Source organism: Zonotrichia leucophrys, chromosome 15 (assembly GCF_028769735.1).
Source record: "Zonotrichia leucophrys gambelii isolate GWCS_2022_RI chromosome 15, RI_Zleu_2.0, whole genome shotgun sequence".
NCBI lineage: Eukaryota > Metazoa > Chordata > Aves > Passeriformes > Passerellidae > Zonotrichia > Zonotrichia leucophrys.
The window spans coordinates 89,261-116,847 of record NC_088185.1 but is presented as its reverse complement, the minus strand read 5'-3'; the positions used below and the strand labels follow the sequence as shown (position 1 = coordinate 116,847).

The following is a 27,587-nucleotide window of genomic DNA, read 5'->3' as shown; positions in this document are numbered from 1 at the left end:
GTGAAAACCTCAGTGGAAAAGATGGAAGGATTTTGATTTGAAAAGGGTCACATAACATACTATAGATATTTGTTCCCTCAGTTTTATCACTGCTTTAGTGCTAGACAGGATTTTCTTATTTTGACTTAAAACCATATTTGTTTTGGAAAAATGTCAGTAGAGGAAGGTCTTTTGATTGCCTTCCATAGGACTGGAGAAAAAAGAAAGTGCCCTTGCACTGTTTTGGTGCTTACTCCATTAATGATCATTGCCATTGAAATAAATTTGTTAAATTGACATAGACACGAAGGCAGGACAAAGCAACCATAAATATTTGTAGTTTTGTTTCATTTCTCACACAGGAGTGGAAGTGTTGTGTTGCACACTTCTAAAAAATCAAAAATAATAACTAAAATAATTACTGTGATTGATTTCATTCATAGGTAGAGGCAGGTTTTGGGGTTCTCTGCAGCAGAGGCCTGTTCGCAGGTGTTACAGAAATTGTAGAGAGCAAACACTAAGTATGTGCATGTCTGTGCACACATACTGAAATACCAAATAACGGTACATTTGTGAGTTAAGGCAGCTTGCAATTGCTAATCTTATAAACTCCTTTGGAAGCTTAGATTCCTTTTATCTCCAGCAGCAGGAAGTCTTCATTTTCACCATTTTGAGAAAAGCACATTGCTATGAGAAGACTTGGGTTCAGATTTGCCTGTGGACAGAGCTTGATTAACCAGACCTATGTTTCATTTGCTTTTTGCTATAAGAATATTTACTTTCTTTGTTTTTGGTCTAGCAAGTTGGCACAAGTCAAGAGTTGTGTGTGGGAAGACACCTCAGCGGAGTCAAGCTTACTGTCACTTTACTTTCCAATCAGTTTCTCTTACTGATGCGTAAACATTATCCCAATGCAGTGCTTTTCCTGCAAATAAAGTGATTTCGTAGTAGAAAGGAACTGTACATCTTTGATCTTTGCCGATTTTGCGGTGAACCTCCTTAAATTGCATGTTTATGTTACTGTTCCTATGTATGTGTGTCTCTCTATCACATAACCCAGAACTTATTTCCTCAGCCAAATGGCTAGGGGCCGAGCCTAGCCATGATTTTACCTCCAATGGACGCAAGTTTCTTTGGTGAAGATTTCTCCTGAGAGTTCGGGACTAGCAGAAAGAAGCGAGGAAATTTCGACCGTTTGGTTCTTACGGATAGGTATTTATGTACTCGGGTTTGTGTGAATGTAAGCTATTTGACTTTCCAGAAAAACGTATTTTGCAAGTGGCATTGATTGGTTGGTTGAAGCACGTACGGTAAGAGCTGTTAAGGAAGTGGATCTCACTTAAAACTATTAAAGGATACCTTTGGCTTTAATTGTAATAATTTATTAGTTTCTTTGAGAGGAATTTAGACTATTAAACAAATTTTCGATAGTTGGTGACAAATGATTAGCAAAATTAATTGTAACTTCTAAAAGGGAGTATGCGTTAACATATAAGTTGTTTTTTTTTTTTTTCATTTTTATTGGGTAAGTATTTAAGTAGTCGCATAAACCCAAGCCCTAAGTTCTTTGCATTGACCAGCTGTTTCATCCTGCAGGTATGATGGGCGTGGTCACCTGCATGACCTTTCTGAATATGATGCTGAGTATTCCACCTGGAACAGAGATTATCAATTGTCTGAAGAGGAGGCTAGAATAGAAGCCCTCTGTGATGAAGAGAGGTATTTAGCCTTGCATACGGACTTGCTTGAGGAGGAGGCAAGGCAAGGTACTGCTCAAGGAATAACATGGTTATTTAAAAAAGCAGGTTTAAATAAATTATTATGAAACTAAATTTACTCCTAATTTTATACTCTCTTTTTCTGATATTATCTTGACAGTACCCAGTGGATTCGAAAAGCAGGAGTCTCTGCGTATGTGAGAGGACCCTAGGATAGTTTAACTGTAGATCCACAGAGAAATTGCCCAGATTCTGAGGGCAGACTGGGATTTCGGACCCCCCCAAAATAAACACATTCTTCTTCATTTTTAGTGTTGTTTAAAGGAAATTCTGTGCTTTTATATGCATAATTGCATTAGAATGTCTTAATCCACAGCCTGTGTCTCTTCGAGGAGAAAGAAATGGTCAGCATGGGGGCATACTTGTTTTTCTGTTCCGTTTTTAATGACAGCTAAAGTGATCAGGAGAAAAGTTCTTATTTAAAAACTAAAGTAAGAAATATTACTTTTTAAAAAATAAATTAGCTTCTGAACATGTTCTAATGTTGGCAATCGTATTTTTGTTCAAGAGGAGGAATATAAAAGACTCAGTGAAGCTTTGGCAGAGGATGGTACCTATAATGCAGTGGGATTCCGTTATGGCAGTGATTATTATGACCCGTCAGAACCCACTGAAGAGGAGGAGCATCAGCCTGCAAGACAAAGAGGTATGGGGTTAAAATAACAAGGGTTAATTGAAAGTGGGGGACATAGCACTTCTGTCTTGCAGTTGAGTGTTTAAAATATATGTGCTATTAAAAAGCAATTAAAAATTCTGAGAACATTTCATCAGTCTTTATGGTACTCTGTTACTGAGTTTTTGAAGACTTTGTTCTCTTTGAGCTTAAAAATGTTTTCCTGCTATGGCACAGTCAGTACTGCAGTAGTCAGGGAATTTAATTCTGCTGTCATGCTGATTCTTAACAGGAAAAAATAGTAATTCCTTACATTGGCTGTCTGCTAAGACTGTGTTTCTCAGTCAAGATGAAAAATATCACTGCAAGCATAAAATAATAATTAACAAGAATGTAAATTTCTAAGTTCTGATTTTGTCATCTTAATTGCTATAAATGAGTCTGTCTTCAGCTTAGTGTGCCCTGCTCCATGACCTCAAAAATACAGAATTCAGTTGTCATGTTGTCATCTATAATTCCAGTAACTTCATATTTTTGTCATACATTCTTTAGGAAGGTTTCAAATGTTGTTGAACTATGTCTTAGTAAAGTGAGGATTGTTTAATTAACAATTGGGTTGCTCAATTATATCTTGGTGGGTTACTGTGATACGTGGTTTTTTCCCTCCAAGTTGCAGTGCAAGATCATTTTAGGTGCTAAAGTTTATTTAGTGTTTTTTGCTGTGTCTGAGAGATTGTGTACTTTTATACTGAAGCAGAATTGATTGTCTTTTCTGGAGTTTAATTAATTTGTTTCAGACCCTATAACCACATACTGTTAGCTGGAGCTGCTGCCAAAAGAAACAGTGTATTCTTGTCTGCTGTTCTTTCCTTTCTTGGCTGCTAAAATTTCTCTGTACCTTTGTGGAGTTAAACTATTTGAGTTCATGACAAAAAACAAAACAAAACCAAACCCACTAGAAAGTAATCAAAAAAGTGAATTCCCCTTGTTGCATGGTTTGTCCTCAGTAATCATTGGGACATCTCATTCCTTACAGGGTTGTTCTGTTTCCACAGCTCCCATGGTCAGGTGTTCCTGCACTTGTTCTAATCTGTCAGGGGAAAAGGGGAATACAATTTCTCTTAAGGCTAGTGGAATAGATAATACTATAAGATCTTTAAGAAGTAAACTTTTAACTTCAATTATTATAAAAATCTGTAAAGCAAAGTATTTTCAGAGGAATATTTCTGCTATATCAAATAGTGGACTGTAATACATGTTATTCTTTTAAACCAGATTGAAATGTCTTCAGTATAAATGCAGTTTATATAGCTGCATTTGATTAGTTCCTTGATTGCACATCATTTTAGAAATACTTTATTTAAAAAAAAAATTTAAGCATTTGTGTACTTTGTTTTTTTTTCCTAAATACTTTGTTCTGGCATTTCTTGCAGAAATGGCTCAGACAGAAAATACAGAGGAAAATGAGGAACCTTTTGTTGCCCCTCCAGGACTGAATGTACCCTCTGATGTGGAACTGGTATGTGTACATGTAATGCAGCCTACACTTCTGCCAGCTTTTGAGCAGTTGATGGTGCTCTGTTTGGTGGTTGGGTTCATTTCTTTTCAATTAACTTTTAGCGTGGTACATTTTAAATTCTAATGTAGTAAGTTAATTTCAGGTGTTCTGTTGTGAACTCTTGAGTTCCGTGAACACCCTTGAATCTTCTTTTTCACACTGAAATGATTGCTGTGCTTATGCTAAGTGCATTTGGTATCACTTGTGATATTATTTTAGCTAATGCAGAGAAGAGGCAGTTGTTCTTGGAATGGATGCTTGCTGAGATGTAAGATTCAACATTCCAAACATAAAGGACTATTAAACTAAAAGTTTGCTTGTGTTCAAGAATTCTTGTCTAGAATCTTTTTAATCGGGTCCCAGTCTGAAGGGGATAGGAACTGATCAGTTGTTAATGCTGTATATAAAACTAGCATATTCGAGGAGAAAAACAGTAATTTATTTCTAGCAAAGTCTGAAATACCTTGAAAGTATTAGAACATAGAAGCTCCTTCCTTCATGTGATGTTGCTAGAATTTGCTGTGTTCTGTAGACTTAATTGGACTTGTGTATTGTTCTTGAAGGGAGCTGAACAGACACCTGCTTGAGTACAGGTCTAATTATAGGGGTTTTCAATGTATTTCAAGTTTCATAAAAGATGCTGGAAAATCAGGTCATATTCTTTCTTGTATAACTGTGGTCATGAAAGTGTTAATTTAGTTGTGGGCTCAGTTTGGTATTCTCACCTTGATAACGTTGGCTAGTGAAGACTCAGAACATTCCTTTAGAATAACTAATACTGAGCACAGAGTATTTGTGTGTTTCTATTTTTCATTAGCTTTTATTTAAAGAACCTTGAGTTTTCAGAGAAAAGGTTCTTATTTTGCATTTTGAAACTGTTTCCAAAACTTACCTGCTGGTGAAAGAGTGTTGGTTTAGATAGCTGCCTGGCTTGAGTTTTTTTCTGAAATTTAGGCTGTATTTCCTATTTACATTGCCTAGTGCAGTGTGGGGCTTACTAAAGTAATTTCTCAATCAGCTGTTGGACTCCAGTATATTCACATAAACAGAAAGCAAATAGAGGTGTATTTGGTTTTGATTAAAATAAAAATAAAACCAACAAGCATCAAAATGTCTAGACAGCAGCTCTGAAAGCAGTGTATACTTAACCTTGGATTGGGAATTGTGAGAATTTTTTTTGTAAGCCTTGATTTGTTGTTGGTGTTCTATTCAAGTCATTCAGCTTTACCATGGAAGATATTTATTCTGTTTAAATTTAAGAAATTTGAGAATCAGCTTGCTAGACTGGGAGACTGCTCCCAGTCTGCAAGGTGCAGTTCAATAAAGACACATACTTTATATCTCCTGTAATAGAGATCAAAGCAAAGTGGAAGTATTTGGTGAAGACAAGCCAGGCAGCAAAAAAAAGAACTATGGAATGTTCAGTGTATGGCAGCTCCAATTGCAGCAGTAATATCATTCTGGAGTTTAGAATGGAAGAACTGTGAGAAGCAGGTCAAAGGTCTTCCACTGCTTTAAAGTGATAATGGACAAAGATGGTTGTTCTTCACCAGGGCACTTTAAGAAGTCTGTGGATGCTCTTGAAGTGGCCTGTTAGAGGAAATTTCTGCTTAATAACTTCTGAGGAGAGATAGAAAAAAACTTGATACATGATGTGAAGCTGATAATGCACAAAATGTTACAAGTTTAAGAACATCATTGCCTCTCATTAAAGCAATATTTGCTGGGGTTTTAGCAGGACAAATAAAACTTGAAACAGCCAGTTATTTTTCATATTGAACATGTCCTGGTAAAGGATCCAATTGGCAGAAAACAGCTTTTAAAATTGTACTGTTTGATAGTGTTCAGATTTTTCCCTACGTGGATCGCCTTTGTCTCAAGTGTTTCCAGTCTTCTGAGAAACATTTTCTGAGGTTTGCAACTGAGGTTTGCATCTGAGGTTTGTAGCCGGTTATCTGTGCAGTAAAAATGCAGAGCTAAACCAAATTAATGTGACACTCCAGTCTTCATAGGCACACAGATTGTTTTTTTACAGTTTACTGAGTACAAGATGAAACAGCTGAGTACGAGATTAAAAGCGATGACTAATGTTCATTCATTCTTTAACTGTACTCCTGTTCTCTTCACATCTTGGGTTTCATATCACACTGCTCTCTAGGGATTTCTGGAGTGAAAAAGCAAGGATGCTGCTAAACTTTATTTACTTTATCTTTTGCTTTATTGCTGCAGCTTTCAGTGACTCTTAAGGGAATGGACATGGGAATTGTAGTTTGGATGTTGGTCTTGAGAGGCAACGTGTTCTTCCCAAACAAATACGAAGTAAGAAATTTCTAGTTAGGGAGCAATATTTGTGCATTCAGAGATAACAGAATTAAGGACAGCTTGTGGGAAGGAAACCATACATGTTGAGTGTTCAGAGCACCTTGAGATATTGTAACACCAAGGTCATCCAGGATCTGTTGCCCTCTTTCTTCAGTTTGGTGTTCAATGCAGAAACAGCAGTGCTGGTAAAAGAAGAGGATCTTGCAAGAGGAATGGATTGAGCAGCTGAGGAAGTTTGGGACTGTTTTGGTTATTTTTTTAGGGCTGATGTACTATCACTAGTTTTAAGTGATTATGAAACTTAAGTTGCTAAAGAAAGCCGAGAAGGACAGGGAACTACTTTCTGATTCCCTTTGGAGTTCTAACACACTGTACAAGTTGCTTATGAAAATACAAATATGTCTTATTTTACTTTCACAGCCACCAACGGCAAAAATGCATGCGATCATTGAGCGAACTGCAAACTTTGTGTGCAAGCAGGGAGCCCAGTTTGAGATCATGCTGAAAGCCAAGCAAGCACGCAACTCCCAGTTTGACTTTCTGCGGTTTGATCACTACCTCAATCCCTACTACAAATTCATCCAGAAGGCCATGAAGGAAGGACGCTATGCGGCTCCTTCGGAAAGTAAAGCTGACGAGAAAAAACGTGAGTTTTTCCTTGGGAAATGCTGGCTTCAGGATGGGGAATCAGTGAAACAGATGCTGGTCATTTTGTTAAAATAGCCACGTTTTTCTGGAATTCCACTGCAGCTGAGATTGATGTGATGATTCAAAATTTTGCTTAAATTGGAGATTTAAAAGAAAAAAATATGGTTTGTGGAAACTTTCAGCTACAGGATCTGCTATGATGTGGAAGTTTTAGAAACAATCATATAGCTCAAGTCCAACTGAAGGTTGGTCTGTCTATTTAGGGTTCAGTTTTATTGATGTTGGGCAATATCTTGGATCTATGCTTTTGTGACTAAGCTGATGTATATGAATGATGCTTTCCTAAGAATTCATGCTTGTCCTGTATCATCATTCTCCCCCAAAGCAAGGCCATAGCAAACACAAATAAAATTCAGACTTTGCTTTTATTTAGACTCGAAAGTCAAATCTGAGGAAGATGATGATGATGATGATGACGATGATGGAAATTATCTTCATCCAAGTCTTTTTGCATCTAAAAAATGCAGTAGGCTTGAAGAGCTCATGAAGGTACTTGACATTATTAAAATTACCTTTTTATCTTGTAAAACACCTGATTCATGGACACAAAAATTCTAATACGCAGGTGCTCAGGTCTTTTATGGACAGAGGTCTGGGGTTTTTTTTGGACTGTAATTTAAGTCTGTTTTGGTAAACTTTTGAGTTACCTTTTCTCTAGTACACAAATTGGTTTTTTTTACATTTCCAAGGAATTAGATTTCTGTTTCTGATGCCCTCTGGTATTGAGGGCACCACTTAAGGATTTATCCTACAGAACCTGTGTTGAAGCAAAGAGATTAAGGTATTTAATGCCTTCTGTATATAAGCTGAGAGAGATATCTTTTTCCTCTTAGGTTTTAGTAGATAAAATGTTGACATGAAATAACAGTTCCAGCAAGTAAATAGTTCACCAGAATTTGCACTCATTACATGTAAATTTTGCTAGATGTGTTAGTTGTTTTTATTTTCTGAGACTGAGCAGCAATGGAATAATAGGAGTGAAAGACAGTTGTATGTATCTGAGGCTTTCAGAGGAATGGCTGTGATGCTGTCTGATATTTAGACAAGGCAGGTTTTGTGCCTTATCCCAGACAGGGCAGTCACTGGCTAACAGTAATAACCATTTTTTTTTCTGTCATTAATTTCTGTTTACATGAAAATGATTTTGTCTTGTTTTTTACTTATTTTCAAATACATTGATTCGGATGTGAGAGCTACAAAAACAGTAACTTCAGTGTTTGCACATAATTCCTGATGTCTATTAACATAGATAAATTTGCTTTCCCAAATATGTTGATGCTCCTGTTCTTAAAATATGTACTTCAATTTTAATCTTTTTTCCTACTTCAAAATATTTTCAGCCTTTGAAGGTGGTGGACCCTGATCACCCCCTTGCAGCACTGGTGCGCAAAGCACAATCAGATAATAATTCATCTACGCCACAGTCAACAGACGGGGCAGCTGTGCAGACATCACAGGCAGAATATTCCTCTGATTGTAAGTGCTTTGTGAGGAGGCAGCTGGTGGTGTGTTTTGATGAATTGTGTGTGGATGCTGGTGGGAAGAGAATAAGTTTGGCTTCATGCTTCATCCTGTGTGTTAGTTCTTTTGCAATCTCCTGAATTTTTGAAGTTCTGTTCTGAGTATCTGTTGAGTGGCAGCTCAGGGAAACCAGGAATGGTGTGTTGGGGGTGAGCAGGCAGGAGGCCAAGTCTCCAGTCTGTGAGTATGTTTAGAACAATACCCTTATTATATTATTTTGTTCTTGCAGATTTTGTAAATTCTGGTACTTAAAAAGATAGTCAAGCTTAAATGAGTTTGTGTGCCTCTTAATTCTTTTCAGCTTTCAGAATTCTGAAAGTCCTTGATTCCTTAAATATAGAAATGCAACTTACCCTTTTATTTATGGGACTGACAATATGACGCTACTGAGATATAAGAAAATTTGTAGTGAAGCCTTCGCTACAGTAGAGTTTCATGTTATTATGCATTTGTAAGTAATGACCAGTGTGGTGCTGATTGAGTTCTTGGTTTTTCAGCAGCGTTGCTGCAGATCAGTTGTCACCGTAATAACTGAGTTGATTTTTATGCATCATAGATTCAGAACCCCCAAAGGATTACAGGTGTTGTCAGTGTAATGTGTATATGCAAGGAAGTAATTTGTATTTAAAACTGTGCCATAAGGGAATCTTAAAATCAAAGTAAGATTTCTGTGAAGAAATTGAAAATCACCGGTTATTTCAAGAAAGAAAAAAATCAGAATAAGTATCTTAATAGAACAGAGCTAGTCAGCTTTTTGATTACTTTCATGTCAGCTTTGAACATAAACATATATGATAGAAACTGGGAGATTATAATTTAGTACCAAAACTAGATCAGTTTGCAACTGCTCTCCCTGCTTTTAAAACTTAACAGAACTTTATTCTGTTCTCATTACATTTTATTCTTTGAAGAAAGTAAATACTGCCACATGAGAATGTTTATTAAACTTTTAAGATAATAATTCATTGAAATCTAGTGCATTGATTAAACCTTGCTTCTAGAGGTGCAAACTCTTACTGTAATTAATTTGAAATATTGTATTGCCTATATATGTCTCCTATATATAATATTATATATATTATATATATTATATATATTATATATATATTTATATATAATATAGGGCTTTAATATGTGTATAGTGATTCTAGTGGTTTAGTTTGTTAATGCTAATTTTGAATATATGCACATTTCCTTCTTAATGAAAACAGTTTTAATGGAGTTAAATTACCAGACATGAATTAGATTAGGAAGTGTGATTTCATACTAGCTCCTTTTTAAATATGCCTACTCTAGTTCACTTCTTTATTCACGTCCATGACCCTCAGTACATTTGCATTCTGTCCCATAATCTACATATTTCCTACTCATCCTAAATTTGTTAATGTGAGCCTTTCCTTTTTTACCTTGTGTTTGGTTGTTTTTTGTTTTTTACATGAGAAATGAGATGGCGTTTCACAGTGTGTTGTGTGAATCCGGATTCTCAGTGTGTTTGTATTAATGTAATAATGCATGGCGTTGGGTGGTTTCCGTCTAATTAGAAGTTTGTTCTTAAATGTGTCTTTGTAGCAACTGTGGCAGCCATGTATTACAGCTACTACATGCTCCCAGATGGCACCTATTGCCTGGCGCCTCCACCGCCGGGAATTGATGTTGCTGCCTACTACAATGCCCTGCCCCCAGGGGTGACTGTGTCCAGCGCTACTGGGGTAGCGACAGTTCCTCCCCCTCCTGGTACCACACCCCCGCCTCCCCCAGACACAACTGACAGCACCAGTGGGTTGGCTTCCACCACAACATCTACAAGGTACCTCGGACAGATTTGCTTGTTGACTGGGGGAGTCGTGTTCCTGCACTTCAATACGGAGTGCTTAGCAAGGGTTCTGTTATTGAATCAAACTATTTTAACAGCACGATGAACAAAGAGAACAAACATCTCTGTATTGTTTGTTCAGGGATTTTTTGTTGACTTTGTTTTGGTTTTTGTTTGTTTAGGGTTTTGTTTTTGTTTTTTGGTTTTTTTTTTTTTTTGTTAAAGCAAAAGTCTGAAAGATTTTTGTTCTATTTTTAAAAAACATTTACTTGTGATGTTTTCAGCACAATTGCTCCAGTGGTTGCCATTATACCTCCACCTCCAGATATCCAGCCTGTTATTGACAAGCTAGCTGAGTATGTTGCTAGGAATGGGGTAAAATTTGAAACTAGTGTTCGTGCCAAGAATGATCTCAGGTAAGAGAAAATGTTGTTTAAACTGCTATTTCAAAAGCTAAGGTTTTAATTTTTTAAGATATTAAAATGCAGGACATGCAGGTTTTGAGAAGAGGAGTATTATTGTTTGCTTTTTTGTTTAATTGAAATTTAGGGACATACTTAATGGCAATGGGAAAGCATTATGGCTCAAATTATCAAAACAACCAACCTGTCAAAAATGTCTCTAGTAAGCATGCTCTGAATTCGTATCCTCTGAAGTTTAGGATTAAGTAAGAGTGCTTCTAAACATCAAATAACAATCCATTTGCTAGAGAAGACTAGATGGTAAGGAATTGTTAGTTTTAGCTGTGTTCATGTGCATCTTCACATGCTCAGTTTTCTTTCAACAGGTTTGAATTCCTGCAACCATGGCACCAGTATAATGCATATTATGAATTTAAAAAACAGTTCTTCCTTCAAAAAGAGAGTGGTGACAATTGCCAGGTACATGTATTTTTATACATACTTCTATTAAAAATGCAGTAAATGTGAGAAAAGGACTTACCAGTTGTCTTACCATGAGATATTTTAAAAGTGGAACGCTAAATTAGGAAGAAATTGATCAGCAAAGGATGTGAATGCTTTTTGTAGTTTTTTAGTTTTGTACAGCATTAAAGTAAGGATCTGTGAGGTGGTGTGATATTTAATTCTTGCTTTTTACTATATGCCAGTCGACTGTGGCTGTAATATAAAATGACAGCCTGAAGATCTTCTGGCTTTCTATACGAGGGAAAATATGCTTTGTATAGGTTTAGAGCTTTGTAGGATTGTGATTAGTGTTCTGCTGTCAGAAGGGTTAGCTATGGCTTTTAACCCCCATACCTTCCCATATGCCTCGACCTTCTTTGTACAACAGTAGCACAGAGGCTGGAGGAGCTTTCTGACATGCCTTTTTCTGAGGGAGGTTTTGTTAGAGTCCAGTCATGACTGCAACAATACTGGAGCTTCAGAATCTCACAGCAGTTTCCTACTTGCTTTGCTTCTTCTAGTCCATGTTATTAGAAAGTGGCAGCCAGACTTGGCATCCATGTTTTTAACTATTCTCATGTTAGATAATTAGATTGTTCTCTTACTGAAAAAAAAATTGCAAATAATATCAGAACTACATTATCTGATGTTAACTTTTCATGGGAAAGAGCTATTTTTTTTTTAGGCCCTATGTCATTTGTCATCTCAAGGCTTAGATTGGGGAGCCTTAAACTGAAGAAGGTAGGCCTGTGGGTAAACTCCTCGGAATTGCTTTGTGGAAAATGAAGAAATTCAATAATGGTTGCTGTTTGGAACACTTGTGTCTGATGTTTTGTTTTAATAGTGAAAAAATGTTTTGGAAACACTATTTATAAAGATAAGCCATGGTAAATAAGATCTTACTCAGCTGATAAATTACAACCAAAATTGTCCTGTGCCACAATGCTGACTGTTGTTCTACAAAGTGTTATTTGCAAACCAGGGGGTTGAATGCATAATACTTACATAATTAATAAGGACTTGTTAACGTGTAGTTGGGGGGAAATTGTACACTAACCAAAGCATTATAGTGTAAAGGATTCATTTTAAATGTTCAAATGAGTACAGCTAAAAAGAAACTGAAACTGGTTTAAGTCCCTTGAGGTCAAGCATAGCAATGAATATTTTTGTACTGCATGGCTTTGTAGATAATACCATTCTCTTCAGTTTCTTAAAATAATGACTTTGATATTATCTTTATGCTCTAGTAATATATGTATAGGCAACTAATGCAACTGATGCTTTTCCTTTTGGCCATTAAAATTATAAGAAACTGTACTACTGACTTCAGTAAATACAGGGTAAAGTGCTTGATTTCATTGTGCTTTTCCCCTTTGAGGACCTTCAGAAATCAGTTCTGTTGGTCAGGGAATGGCTGCAGGGAAGATCTGCTAAATGTCTCAGTTTCAATGTCATTTATGCATACCAGCCAGAGCAAACAAACTCTTGGTTGACTATGTTAAATTACTTAATGTTACCACGCGACTCACTGTGCAAATACTTTGAATGTTTTATAATATCCTTCTTGAATTTTTTTTGATGTGAGTTTAGAAATCATGCTGAATGCTTCAGTCGTGTAATGGTAGAACCAGTAATGCTTTACCTCCTTGAAAATCTCAGCACATCTGTTGTGACAAAAAAACCTTGCTAGGCCCAGTGTTCTTCAGCAGAATGTTGGAACAAATCAAACATTATTCCTGTGAAATCTGATTCTGCGAAAAATTTACCTGCAGTTGTACATAAGGAAAAAGTGTCACAAGCTTTCACCCTCTCCCTTGGAATTGACTTTATGGATTTGGTTTGGGACCCTGGAAATCAAGACCTAAATAAATATACAAAAGAAGTTCATGCTTTTAGGGTCTAATTTTAAAGATACAGTTTTAAAGCAGTTTTGGCAAAAGTGTGTCAGCTGAAGAACTTGTTATTTTACAGAAAAAAATTAAAAAAAAAAAAAAGTTCTTACTGTAGGTCTGGAGGTTTTACAACCTGTGGGTTGACATGGGGTGGAATTGTGGTCATGAGTGCTGACTGATATAAAATCACCTGTAGTGTGATTGACTGATAATGTGATTTTTCAAATGACTGACAAAACTGCAGCTCCACAGACATTGTATTAATGATTTCATAAGTATCTTGTTAGTAATTCTGCTCATTTCTTTTGAAAAGGGAGTGTCTTCTTCTGAAGATGTTCCATCAGACACTTCCAATGATACACCGAGTGAGACTCAATTTGCAGATGAACATGCACCTGAAGATGCATCTGAGCCAAGTGCTAAGGGGGTTCCAGGAACTAAAAAGGATATTCCTTCTAAAGCTGTCAATGATGGTAAACTGGTGAAAGGTATGGAAACATGATTTATTGGGCATGAAAATATTTCATAACATATACATAAAAAAAGAAAAGAAGGTAGGGAAAAGAATTTCATCATGTGAAAAATGCATTTTCACTGCAGGCATCAAAAAAGTCTGCAATAAGTAATTTGCTTGCTTTCATATTTCTTACTTATCAGACTATCAGATATTTATGGTCTGACACAATAAATTATTTTACATCAGTTTTGTGCAAAGTTGAAGGCTTTCATCAGTGATGCCAGTAAAATCTTTTTTTGTTATTTTCAACTTGACAGCTATAAGTTTTGTGGAAGAGTGGAATCATTCATTCTGAAGAAAAGCAGTGGTCTTATTTAAAAGGATACATGTGGAGGATGCATTGTTGCTCATTCTTCCCTTGTTGTTATGCATTAGTTATGCTGGAAGAAAAGGCCCTTTTCTAAATGAAATGTTTTTACTCTTGCAGTCATGGCAGCAGAGGGACAGAATGGGAAGATCTCTCTGGAAGCCACTCAAAGCTAGCTAGCACACTATTAGTGTCCTGAGTTACAGAAATTATTGTTTATATCTGGGAGCTGATTTATTGTCCTGTCAGGAGAAGATATGTTAAAAATTCTTATTTTCAGTAAAACTTGAAAATATGCATCTTTTAACTGGAACTGAAAGCCACTGTAAAAAACAAACAGAAAAAGCACTCTTTAACTGGGTTTCCATGAATGGAAACTTCCTTCCTGCCACCTGAGTGGCTTACCTAATTACTGATAATTTTATCTACTCCCTGTGGTTCCTTGGAATTCTCTCTTCTTGCTTCTCACTGTGCTCGCATTTCCTCCACAACCAGCAAACACTGGGCTCTTTGCTGTGGCTGTCTGACTCTCCAGACTCTGCAGTTTCTTCTCTGAGCAGCTTGAGTAGCTTCCCTGGAGAAGGAACAATCTTCCCTGCCTTCAAAGATGCCTTATTAAGAGCTGCAATGTACACCAAGAAATATGTATTGTTTCTGTTGTCCTGCTATTAATAAGTGGCAAACTGGAGCCTGGACTTTAATAGTAGTAATCTGCTCAAATTTACATAATGGAATATAACCAGTGAGTCATTTTGTGGCAATCTGATTCCTATAAACTTATTTTCATTTCCTTTAATATGGTACAAATCCCACTCTATTATAACCTAAATGTGGTACTTGCCTCCAAGACAGACATAGCATCCATACTAGACTTTTCTTCTGCCTCTGAGGAAATAAAATCCCATTTTAGGATTTGTTCAATCCCATGAAAAAATTGGAAATCAGTTACCTCTTCTCTTGGAATTCTGGAGTTCTTTGTTTCTGAGTCTATTTCCTTACCCTGTTATTACCAGAATCAAAGCTTATCTTTTATAACCTGGTATGTAATTTAATTACTGTATTTAAATTTCCCTAATTGCAATCTCATAGGGCATATATGCAAAAAGCATCTTGAGGAACATAAGTATTGCAGCAGACAGTACGGTACTAGGTAGTGAAAAATTAAATTCTTCTATTCATTTTTCTTTAAAGTGTTTTTTTTTTTTATAAATGGGTTAGAAATTAGTGCCAAGTTCTTGTTTGGTTTGTTTTTTTTTTTTTTTTTGAGAACTTTACACTGCAAATGAAGTTTCCCATGTTTGTTTAAAAACACAGAAAGAGAAAAAGTGGATTATGTTGTCCTTTTCACCAAAATAATTAGCGTTATAGGATGATGACTTTTTTTGTGGCATAGTCTGCAGGAGTAATGGGTAAAGTCAGGAAATTGAACCTGCCTTCTACTGTAGTCTAATGATGCATGGAATCTTACCCATTCATTCACAGCATCCTTTGCTCCAATAAGCTTTGCAATCAAGGCTAAAGAAAACGACCTTCTTCCTTTGGAGAAAAACCGTGTTAAATTAGATGATGACAGTGATGAGGAGGAAGAGGAGGGAAAGGAAGGCCAAGAGAGTGCTAACAGTGCATCAAACCATACTCCAGCAATTACTGCTCCTTGTACTGCTCCTGAAGAGAAAAAGCCTCAACTTACACAGGAGGAGCTGGAAGCTAAACAAGGTATTCCATGCAGTACTGAAAACAAACTGGATTGAGTCCTTCACACAAACTGTGAAATGGCCATGTGTGACATTCTAGGTGTTTTGAATATTTTATGTGTCATGTTAATAAGAACCAGAATTTTGTTCCCACAATTTCCTCCTTATTTTTAATAATGAAATCTTCATTGTTGTTCAAAGTCAAACTTAGAGCACACAGGGGTGGTTGAATGCTTTGTCCTAATGCCTGATCTTTCTGAATTTTGTTTTGGTTTTTCATTACAACCTTCTAGTAAAGCACTGACTGTGTAGTTTCCAGATTGCATTAACAAAGCCCAGCAAAGGCATACCTGTTTGTCATTTTCTTCAGTGAGCAGTGAATTGCTACAAGCTATTTTTCATTTATATAGCACGCCCATATAGAATGATATTGCCTTGTTGATGCTTTGTTGCTGTTATAATGCAATGCCATTAAATCTTTGTATGGGTTTTTCCTGTTACTGTGTTAATGTGCATTAGGGCAGAAGGGCATGCTGTGTGAATTTCAATGAAATAATGCTTTAAAAGAAGCCAGTTTCACCCATTCCTCCCCAAGGCTGTTTCACAGCAGAGTGTGCTTATTAAAATGGATGCTCTGTCAGTATTTACCAGCTTAAAAATTTAGTATTTCTCACAACTATGAGTATACCACAGGTATTTAGTTTTTAATTTTCAAAATGGTGGTTTTTTGCCTCGAAGTAGCAGTTGCTTTGTAAACTGCAGTAGCACAAAGTATGCTGTGGTGTTACATATCTAAAGGAAATATGAAGTTTTTTGTATGATAATAAAAATGAAGAGTAAAACACACTTGGGAAGATCTGTGTGTTGAAAAACCTGTGAACAAAACAATCTGGTTGCTTTGTATGTATACCAAGCACAAAAATGAAAGTGAAAGATGAAAAACACTACACTAAGTAGCTGTTAGGTGCGTAGTTAAGTCAATTCGCTTATTCTCTTCATGTAATCACGTACAACATGTAATCACACTCAACAAAATCTGCCGGTTGTAACAATGATGAAATAGTTTCTGGAGCAGCTCTTTCTATAAACATATTAACATATATTTAAATAGGGATGGAAACTGTGAAGATCGCATCAGTGGAAAGAGCAAACTGGAGAGTTAGCATCACTTTAAGACTTAAAAAGCTTCTCATTTTATGGAGCTAGTTTCTTTAGATAGCTTTTATAAATAGAAAAGGATAAGTATCCTGAATAATCAGGATTGGATTTTCTTGTAATTTTAAGTTAGAAGTTTTTACTTCACTGCTTTACATCTGCTTTACATTAAGCAAATGATGTATGTATTAATTAAGATGGTTAGAGTTTCTTAATTTCAAGCTGATGTTCTTATCATGTCATTGAATGGCTATTTTGGGAAGGCTTGAGAATGGCTGGAGGGGCTGTTTGGGATGGGGATAGGTGTTTGTTTTAAGGAAGCCTGAGTTCCCCAAGCATGACTCACTCTGAACTTAATGCTTAATTGTCTTTTTTAGCAAAGCAGAAACTAGAGGATAGATTAGCAGCTGCAGCAAGGGAGAAACTTGCACAGGCCTCTAAAGAATCCAAGGAGAAGCAGCTACAAGCGGAACGCAAAAGGAAAGCTGCCTTGTTCTTGCAGACCCTGAAAAACCCTTTGGCAGAGGCAGAAACTGAGAAGATAGAGGAGAACTCCTTCAGTAGTGAGGTAAGCAAGAAATAAATTTCTCTTTCCCATAAAGCTGGTAGAAAACTTATCTCTAGAATGTGACTCTGACAGTGTGTTATGACCTTGACTGATGAAATAGAAGCTTTTCTAAATGGAGAGAAATTTGAATTTTAAACACTGTTAAAATGTATGTCTCTCATCTGTCATTAAAGAACTGGTAGAGAAGTAGGCTGCACAGTTCCTAGGTCAGTTAGACAGGTACAGAAAGGAAAAGGTGCTTCCATGTTTTAACTGTGTACTAGTGAACCAAGTGTTGGAATGCTCACCTTGCAAGAATATTGGGATGGCTTACTTAAGCTGTGAAACTTTCTCATTTGATGTATATATTGATGGTTTTGCTGTACATTACAAATATAAATATTGTTGAAGTAGAATCTCGGGTTCCTGGGTTTGGAATTACTTTGCTTTCAGAAAAGCCAGTAAAATCACTCTTGGTTGCACTAATCAAGCAAAAGGTAATCTCTGGATACCGATGGAAAATTTAAGCTTTTGATTGTGGCAGACTGGCTACAAGAAATAATGACATGGCTTTCAATTGTTTCCTTTCCCTCAGAAAGAATTCCAGTACCTAGCAAGTAGTTCATTGCCCAGTTCTCGATTTTTCCAAATAAATCATGGATTACCCCTCAAAACACTTTCAAGAGAAAAGTTGAAAGAGACATACCTGCAGTTTAGGTGATCCATACCAGCAGAGAGTGGCAGATATGTGAATTAAGTGTGGTCACATCCCAAAAGAGATCCTGTTTGGTTTTTTCATTGCTACTGCTAACAAATTTTCCCTGACACAAGTGTTCAGTACTTCTCTTTTTAGTTATATATTGAAGAGTGAATGTAAAGAGACAATGACAATGCAAAACTCCCCATATTTGCAGTTCTGCTCTTTTTCCCAAGGGAACTTGTCAAGGACATGGACATTTCTAAGCTAAGGATCTTTTGATATTTTTCTTTAAGAGAATGCCTGAAATAACCAGGGAGAGTTGACTCTTTTTCAGAAGAGCAGATGAGTGTTCTTGCTCACATCTGAACTTACTGAAGTTCTAAGCTGAACTTGCTAGTGAACTTCTCAACAAAAAACTATACCCTATCCCACTTCTCAGTAAATTGAATTTCTAGAAACTTCTTTTTCTTCTTCCACAGAAGTACAGTCTCAGAGAAGGCATCTATTTTTTCTTACACAAAAAATTCCAGTGTATTTGAGAATTTTAAAGTAATCAGTTTCACTGTTTCTTACCAGTAGAAATTCTTTATTATTAAAGGGTTTATTTAGAATTTCAGATGTGTATTTAAATACTTTCTGATGTGACCTTGCTTTTTAAAAATAAATTGGCTATTGTATTGGGAGTGCTTGTACGGTTTTAATGAAGAGTCAAAAATGCCATAATGTCTTTGGAAGTAGTATTCCTGCTAAATGTGGCTTGCTTAGTGACACGCTTGCCTAGATACATGTATATAGACTTTTGAAGATAAAAGCTTATTTTGAAACATAAATGTTTTTCAAGCTTGTTTTTTCATTTGCCATATTCAGAAAAGCATTCATTTCCATTCATTTCAAATAATCTGCCTTTTATTCTCCTTGCCTGTTTTGCCTATTTGTAACAGCCCATTTCAGTCAAGAAATCATATTGAAGAAAGATGAGTGAAATAATACTGCAGATTTGTTAACCTCTGTTCTATTTACCCTGAGAACCCAGTATGCTGCATTATGATGTCTGAATCAGCTTGTAAATAAATGTGTAGCCCTGGTTTGGTTTTTTAAGCTTTTTCAGTAGTGTTTCAGACTTTCAGCCATGTTTCAGACTAAAGATGCATCTAAAGATACTGATTGCAAACGTAACAGGAGATAACTACAGTGGCTGTAATATAAAGTATGTTAAAAAGTTGAGCGAGACAGATATGTAAAATTTTGGTAGTTTGGTCAATGGAACTAATTGGGGTAATTAAAACAGAAAACTAATTAAATCAGAAAACAAATAAAAAATTAAATACTTGTGTCTGTCAGAAACGTCACTAAATGTATTTCATTTCTTGTTTTGGGGGTAGGAACATCCAATGAGGAGTCAAGGAAACAAAGACTGATACACTGGTCAGAGTTAATTTAGTGACATGATTTCTGTAGCTTAAAATTTGTCTCAAAAATGGAGGAGTGACTGAATTGTATAATAAAGCACAAAGAGGAGTTGAGAATATCTATGGGAGGTGCATAATCTCCATTACATTGCCCCAGCCTAATAAGTATATAAAAAAACCAGTAATGCTATTTATGTGTATACACAGCGTACATTTGCACTGAAAATCTGTTTATCGCGATGTGCAGAAATAAATTAAATGCAGAAAGCATTTGTGACCTCTGTCAGATTTTCCTGATACTTTGTATTTATTGAAAGGATCACTGGTACCAAGTGTACATTACATCTTTGAATGAAATCGATTCTACTAACTGCAGGTAAAGGACAGTCAGTACCCCAGAACAGAGCGCTTCTAAGCTGTTTTGGCTTCAGCTGAGTCTTAAAAATAGTTTGTTCTGTGTTTTCCATAGCTGAATTGTTTCTTTTATATGGCTTCCTGTTTTTCTTTAAAGTGAAATCAAGCAAGAGAAACAAAAGACTGAAAAAACTTGAGCAGTGAAGCAGCACAGCTTTTCACAAATGGCTCCTTACTGTCCTTGCATGCATTAGAACAGCACAGTTAGGCATAGTATTTCCTCAGACCAGTACTTGGAAAGCATGGAGCTTATTTTAGTTAGCAGAACTGATGAACTTCCAGTGATACTGTGGCCGGTGAAGTCTGTGCCCTTGTTCAGGACATGGAGAAACAGTAAAAGGTTGATGTTTTCCTTCTTGTGCTTACATGTGTAATTCATATAGACTCTTGGTCTTGGTTCACATAGACTCTTCAGCACATCTCTCAGTGTCACTGAGAAGTTGCCTTCATTCTGCAATGAATGTAGGTTCCTTGTCCTGGAACAGCAAACAACTGCAGTTCTACCATGCTGAGCTGAAATACGCCAGGTTATATGGAGTGCTTCACTGAACTGCCTTTTTTACTTAAGAACAAATAAAGTAAGGTGTTTCATGATCTGAAATGCAAATCTCATTCCAAAATTATTTAACTCAATTGAAATTTTAAGAAATAAGATTATATATCCTCAGTAGTGGGACACGGCATGTTTTGTTCTGCATGTTTAAATGTCATATTTTACTCTGTGTCAGAAATGTTTTAGTGGTGGTAGTGCTTTGATAGCCATGTAAAAGCCAGTTGGTTATACCAAACTTACCTGTATAAACCTTAGTATCTGATTTAAACAGAAGAGAAATCCACAGTCATTATGTTGCAAAATCAGACAAGCACATGATTTGAAAGTGATGCTTTTTTAATGGCTTGTCCCAAATGTCATCTGGTGTTATGCCTCTGAATATATAGATTCTGTGGCACAAAGCAAGAGTTCCCTTCTTTTGGCTCTTTCATCTTCCCAGGTTTTGAAGCCCTGTTTTATCATTTGTTTCTTTAGATGACTTGTCCTTACTTTTGTCCTGTATGTAAAAATTATTTTTTTCTTGTGGAAAGTAGTCTTATTTATGAGTGAAATAGAAGTGTGCTGTGTTTTAAAAATGAGATGCTCTTCTAGTTTTGTCAAGCATAACAGGGTTATCAACAGCTGTAGATAGTGTATGTTTTTTACACTACTGTTGTTTATCCTACTTTTTTTTGCAGTGGACTGTAGATATTCCTGCATGCCTTTTTGAAATAATAATAATGTATAACATCATTTTAGGTTTTGTGTATTTTCTTTGTTAATTTTTGAGCAAAATATAATTGACTAATAAAAACCATCCCATAAGTATTTAAAGATAAATTTTTTTTTAATATTTTGGAACCATTCACTTTTTTCTTTACTTTTTTTGCAGACTATAGGTATCTACATCTTCTGATTAGCATGGGAGGGGAGGTTAGGTTTGCTTGTACATTCATCTGTCCTTTTGAAAAAGCAAGATAAAGAAAAAACATAAATGTCACATACTAATGTGGCATTTAGGTTTTTTTTTTTTATTGCAATAACCCTGCTTTAAAAAACTACATGAGGGTTGCAATTCCTCATAGCATAAATACTTAAGTCATTATTAAATGGGGGAACCAGGGTAAATATTAGGAACTGCCATTTTAATTAAGATAGGTGAAGAGGTAAGAATATTTATGCGTTGATTTTTAGTTTTCAAAGTGCGCAAAATAAAAGGGTATATTGATCCACACAGCAAACAGATTCACAGCCACTAATTTCCTTGCAGGTGGCCCTGTCAAAATCTCTGTTTTTGAAGACCTTACCATGGTCAGTGTACTGCTAAAAGGTGTTTTTTGGTGCAGCAGAGTAACCCTGATAAAACTGTTGAGTCTTTGAGTTCCTATAGAACAAATTCTGTAGGAGCGTATTCTGTAAGAAATACTTTTATCCCTTCAAATTAACATTTTGGGCCTGTTCATGAATGCTAGGACTGACAGGCTTCTAAATAGGAGTAACAGCTTGCTTTGTTCCACAAATCAATGAATACATAAATAATACACTTCCATTGCTGGTAGACAGCTGCTTTGTAATTCTCAGTCAGGGAATACTTCACTATAAGCTTTGAGGAACCTGGAGTAAGAAAGGTAGAGTGGTAGAAAAGAATCTGGAGTACTTTTGGATTTTAGTGACCTGAAAGAATTGTTGATTAAGTTTTTGCATTCTGACATTCTTCACTCTTTGCAGTTTTTATCTAACATGGGATTCCAATTGCTGTAGAATGCATATAAGCTGTTTGTAATATTATTGATAATGTCCTTTGCTAGTTGAACCAGACACAGTGCTAGGGGTTTTTTCCTGTTGCAATAAGCATGTTCTGGTTAATTTCTAATTTTGACTTTAAGTATTGATTAAGTAGTGTAACCCCAGAATAACTAATGTATGTTCTGAGCTTATGAATACTGCAAATATGCAAATGCACTGAAGTACTCATTTCTGTTCTCATATGGCTATAAATTCTCCCTATTTACAGAGCTCTTTCCTAATCCATTCCTGCTAAACAAGAGTTGTCAAATCATGTTTTGGCATTACTTGTGTCAGATTTGCTTCAGTCATGCAAATAAAATGCTGAAGAACAACTCTGCCAGAGAATTTGTCTGACAGCATAGCATTTAATAAAGGCCAAAAAAAACATGCTGTTTAGTAGGCCAAAAAAATAGACAAAGAAGTGAGATTCAGTGAATGCTATCTGAATGTTTGCAGTTTACCTTCTTAGAAGAGCTCTCAGACAATGTAAATCTCTCATCCCTTGAGATGTGTAATAAATTTCATCAGGTGACAGTTTTGTTTCCATGCCTTCCAAAACGGTTCTGCTGGCCTGCATATTGGCAGAGCCTGCTCAGTGTCATTCATTTATTAACTTCCTTCTTGGCAGTGATAGGAGAGCTTGTGTTTTATATGGCCGAACAAACCTGAGCAGTGAAAACCATTGGGTTTTTCTCCTCTCTCATTTTCCTCTTAATGCTCCTTTGCCTACAACTTTTTCATTTGACGCTACTAGAGGTGTCTACTTCAAGGCAGACTGGGCTATTCCATATTCAGTAGTGTTCAAAGCAAAGGCTCAGGTACCATATCAAGAGGTGAATAATGTTGTCAAAGGAATGAAAGTCGACTGTGGTGGCCTCTTAGGAAACTGGAGGTGTCTGTGAGGTGCCTGCAGTTACACATGGGAGTTTGTGAAATTGGAAACAGGACTCTGGACTCAACCACTCAAATGATCATGCTGTAAAATGTTTATAATCTTTGAAGCAAGCTTCTTTAGTACTGCTTTGTTGCTGGTTTTGTAAATATTGTGATAACAGTTATCAGTTAAAGCATGAAAAAGTGTCATGTCTCTAACTTGAAGCAGAGCTGCCTTTTTGATTATTCAAATGTCATTGTTCAGTTACCATCTTTATGTATTCATGGTAGGAGAAGGGCAAAAAGAAAGAAAAAGATTACCTGTTTCTAATTTGGTTATTTCAGGTTTTAATGTATTACTTTTTATTCCAGTCATGGTAAGTATCCTTGTATCAAACAGTGAAACTCAGATAAGGTGGAGCAGAAATTATGACAGGGAAACGGATTTCTCCAGTTGCCTTGAAATGGCAGCTGGGGGAATGCCAGGCTTTGAGCATATCTATGGTGCCTGACTTGAATTGTTCTAAAGAAGGCATTGAGCTGAATTCTCTGGGGTTCAAGCTGATAATTTGAAAATGTTGTGGTATGATTTTGCTTAATCTCCTTCAGCTGGAATTACTCACTGAACATTAACTGTGCATGGACCTGTTCTGTCTTGTGATCTTCCCAATTGTTTACATTTAGAACATTTATTTTGAAAAGTTCAGACATAATTTCTATCACTACTTGTTCATTTTGCTGTTGAAATTGTCATCCAAACAGCACAGTTCATGGAGGAAAGTGACCCTAAAACTTAGCTTTGAATGTCACTAGTTCCTGATTGTATTTCTAGGTTTATCCTGTTTTAAGTAAAACATGTAATTAAACTAAAAGATACCTGATAGCACCCATTCTTTTAGAACACATTTCTTCTAAAAACTAAAGATGAAAAGTTCAGAACTATGTCCTGATTAAGCTGACAATCTTAGTATGCATATACCAACTTGCATGTATGTCTTTGGGAAACTGTACAGGCCTCCATTAAATTTTTCTTTATGCATGTGTTTGAAGATGTCAGCCTTACTTCTGAACATTTTATGTAATCCCAATGCAGCAGTAGCTAACTTTGACTAATTTTGGAAACTGATCACTGTTTTTTGTTTATCTTTGATTTTAGAGCGTCAGTAGTATACCATGTCCTGTGACTGCAGTCAGAACTTTGCCCACCTTAGAAGTTAAACAAGCAGAAAGGCCTTCAAGCAGAAGCAGAGATCCTCCTAGGGATGAAGAAAAGGAAAAGAAAAGGAAAAAACACAAGAAAAGATCTCGGTCAAGATCTCGATCACCATTCAAGTATCATTCATCATCTAAGTCCAGGTCTAGATCACATTCAAAAGCAAAACACTCACTTCCCACTGCCTATAGGACTGTCAGGCATTCAAGGTGGGTTTGGAAACCAAACATATTCTTTAGCGTTCTGTGTGGGTTAAAACGTAAAACGTCTTTGCACTTCTTCCATTACATAGGTGTTTTTATACCCATTGCAAAGGTCACAGTCACCTTGAAGGCAGTATGTGGCACATACAGATCGAATGTGGCAGGTCTTTTGAAAGTCCTTTTAGTGAAATAATGAATCAGTAATCTCTTATTGCATAGTACAAAACTTTTACCAGTAAATGCTTTTTCCTGAACTTCTTTGAAATACCTGGGGATAGTACATAGAAATGGGATGATAGCAGGAAGAGAACTTGCTAATAAATCTGTGTCTGTTACTGGAGCAAAGTAACTTAGACAATATTCAGATAAGAAATAGAGGTAGAGTACTAGGTGGTTGAGCAGCAAAGCTCAGAGGAAAACAAAGCAGTTGAGTAACAAGTGAGGAAAATATGATGGAGATATATGGCAGGAATCCAAGAAGAGTGTGAACAGCGGTGAAAGAGAGAGATACTACAGAAGAGTGTGTAGTGCTGTTAACTCTGTACTTAATCATTAATAAGATAAATACACTATGCTAATTATCCAGCTATAAGATGATGTATATTGTGTTTTACTGATACTGTTAATTCTGTCAAAGATATTTGGGTCTAGGCACCTTCAAAGTTCACTGTCTGTAAATGCTTTTCTGCAGTGAAGTTACTATGGTCAGTAGGAGGGGCTTTGAGAGTACATTCTGTGGATCAGTGTACAGAACAATGTAACTACTTATGTAGCTTGTAGTTTAAGCAAATTGCATATAAATACTGCCACAGCTGTATAAGTATGTGATGCATATGAAACCCTGCAGTACTTCCTCTTTTTGTATCTGTCTATGACTCATGCCTGAAAAAAGCTGCTGGCCTCTGATGACAGTGTGCCAAAACTTCTTAGTTTTCTTGTGCTTTTTTGTTTAATGAAGTGTCTTAACTACACTAGCAGGAGTGTTAACATGTTACAACTTACTGGTTTATACGTGATTTTTGAGTTTAAGAGCAATACTTTTCTGCAGAAATCTCTGCTATTCAGAGATGCCAGGAATTAAATAAGCGCAACTTGGATTGAAACGATCAGTCCGACATGCTGCTCATTTGACTACCTTTGACAGTAAGTTGTCGTGACATGCTGTGTCTTAACCAAAAGTCATCAAGAATAGGTAATCTGTAGGAGTTAATCTCGTGTTTGCCTCCTGGGACAAATCAAATGACAAGCGCACAACAGCATGAAAATCATGAATCACCACAACACCTGATTAAATTTGGTTAGATATTTCCTTGAGGAGCTGTTGAATTCTGAAATCTCAGAAGTCTAATAAACTTGATGCTGGCTGGCTGAATTTTTAAATTATTTAGAAAAACAGCATCAGATTTTGCACTGAAAACATTTTGCATATTTTAACTTCATAGAAGTTAGAGCTGAACAGGAAAGGCCTTGAAGAAGAAATGGTGATGATTGAAGGTGTGCTTTATTGGAGGTGTTTGCTATGCCTTAACATACTGCATTTCCAAAGTTAGAGCTCTTGCTCCTGAAACAGAAAAATTGTTGAATAATCAAGAGCAAGAGGCTGATTCATAACCCTTTTAGATACTGATGTGTTTTGATTCTCAAATGTTTAGGCAAAAATAGTACCTTATCTTAATAATTGCCACAAAAAGGCTCATGTTATTGCCTAGATAGAAGATATTACTGGTCTTTCTTATCATTATTATTATTTGTTCTTATTTTACTGTTGTTTCAGATAAAATAATTTCAGTGCATTGTGTTGCTTCATTCAAAGCTTGGCATGTTTCACATATCTTTGCTAATCAGTTTTCCTTAGAACGCTATTCTTCAGCTTCACCTAGAACAGTTTTCTTCCCTAGCTTCCCAAAGCACTGGATATTACAGCTTTCAGCTGAATGAATAGTTTCGTAAAGAGCCATCCTCTCCTGGAATAAAGTGTAAACTGTTTCTCGATGTTAATATGTTCATTGTGTATTAAGTGGATGGCGCTTGGAGACAGTCATTACTGTGTGGACAGTGATGCTAAATTACTTTGAAACAGCCCTATTTTGAGTATCTGTGCAGTATTTGAATGCCCCAGTCTAATGATGTTGCCTTATTTTAATCTGTTCAAAATACAGATTAAAAATTATCTTTGCCATATAACTTATTGTGATAAGTTACTGGGGAATAAAATGTGGGAAGTGTAGATAAACATCAAAATTTGCAATAACATTCTTTGCTTTTTATTCAAGGAATGTTCAGGATACTTTGCAAGCTCTTCCTTTTTGGTTTATCATCTTATTCTTTTTTTCCAAAATGCATATTGTGCTTAGGAATCCCACAAATGAACTTTGCATATACTTCTTTGTATAGCATTTTACATCACTTGCTTATCATTTATTTTTGCATTGTTAGAGGCTTAGAGGCTCTGCTGCATTTAAGAGTAGTCTTTGGTCATAAGATACAATTTTGAAACTGTTGCATTTCTTATATTATGCATCTTCAGCTGTAATAAAGTTGAAAAATTCTGTTCCAATAACATGAAGTTGATTCAGAGCATGTTTTGCATATTCATTTCTCAGGTTAACAGCCAAACCTATTTTACAGAAACAAGTTTAAAAAAATCATAGCTATATAGAGAACCCAGATAATACTAGCTTAATTGTAGCATGTGGTGTGCTAACGGCAATTCTCTGTATAAATGCTTGTTATTTTCTGGAACAAAATTAGTCCTATAAAGCTTGGTGTCATGCAATTTTAATTCTAGACCTACATGACAGATTAAGCAAGCCAAGTACACAGTAAACAGTGTCCCAGAGTTCTCTAAGGTACTGCAGAACAGACCTGTCATTCCCAGAGAGGTAATTAGTTATTACAAGTAAGTACTTGATATCAAAGATGGGCATATTTATTAAATCTATCTTGGAAAACAAAGGTTTTGGTATCTTAGTATTAAGTGTAGTAAATACTAAATCACTGTTTTTATTTCTCATGGGCTTCAAAGCACTGTTAAAGAATTGGGTCTGAGCTGTTTCTGGCGGTGATGCTGGGTGTCAGAGGAGATGAAGGGAAGTGATTTGATTTGGTGAAATTTGGATGTTCATTTTGAGCTAGAGATGGAAAGT

General features: G+C 36.1%; 1 protein-coding gene across 4 annotated transcripts in view; it reads left to right on the top strand.

Annotated features, from left to right (window-relative positions):
• SFSWAP (splicing factor SWAP) overlaps positions 1–27,587 on the top strand; it is a 36,761-nt gene that overhangs the window by 1,443 nt on the left and 7,731 nt on the right. For all 4 annotated transcript variants that reach the window (XM_064726716.1, XM_064726717.1, XM_064726718.1 and 1 more), the window contains exons 2-14: positions 1,576–1,745; positions 2,266–2,403; positions 3,804–3,889; positions 6,671–6,896; positions 7,332–7,447; positions 8,299–8,434; positions 10,049–10,286; positions 10,577–10,708; positions 11,080–11,173; positions 13,403–13,577; positions 15,396–15,629; positions 17,140–17,330; positions 24,182–24,447. In XM_064726716.1, coding sequence (XP_064582786.1) covers positions 1,576–1,745; positions 2,266–2,403; positions 3,804–3,889; positions 6,671–6,896; positions 7,332–7,447; positions 8,299–8,434; positions 10,049–10,286; positions 10,577–10,708; positions 11,080–11,173; positions 13,403–13,577; positions 15,396–15,629; positions 17,140–17,330; positions 24,182–24,447 — 2,202 coding nt within the window. The remainder of the gene's footprint in view (positions 1–1,575; positions 1,746–2,265; positions 2,404–3,803; positions 3,890–6,670; positions 6,897–7,331; positions 7,448–8,298; positions 8,435–10,048; positions 10,287–10,576; positions 10,709–11,079; positions 11,174–13,402; positions 13,578–15,395; positions 15,630–17,139; positions 17,331–24,181; positions 24,448–27,587) is intronic.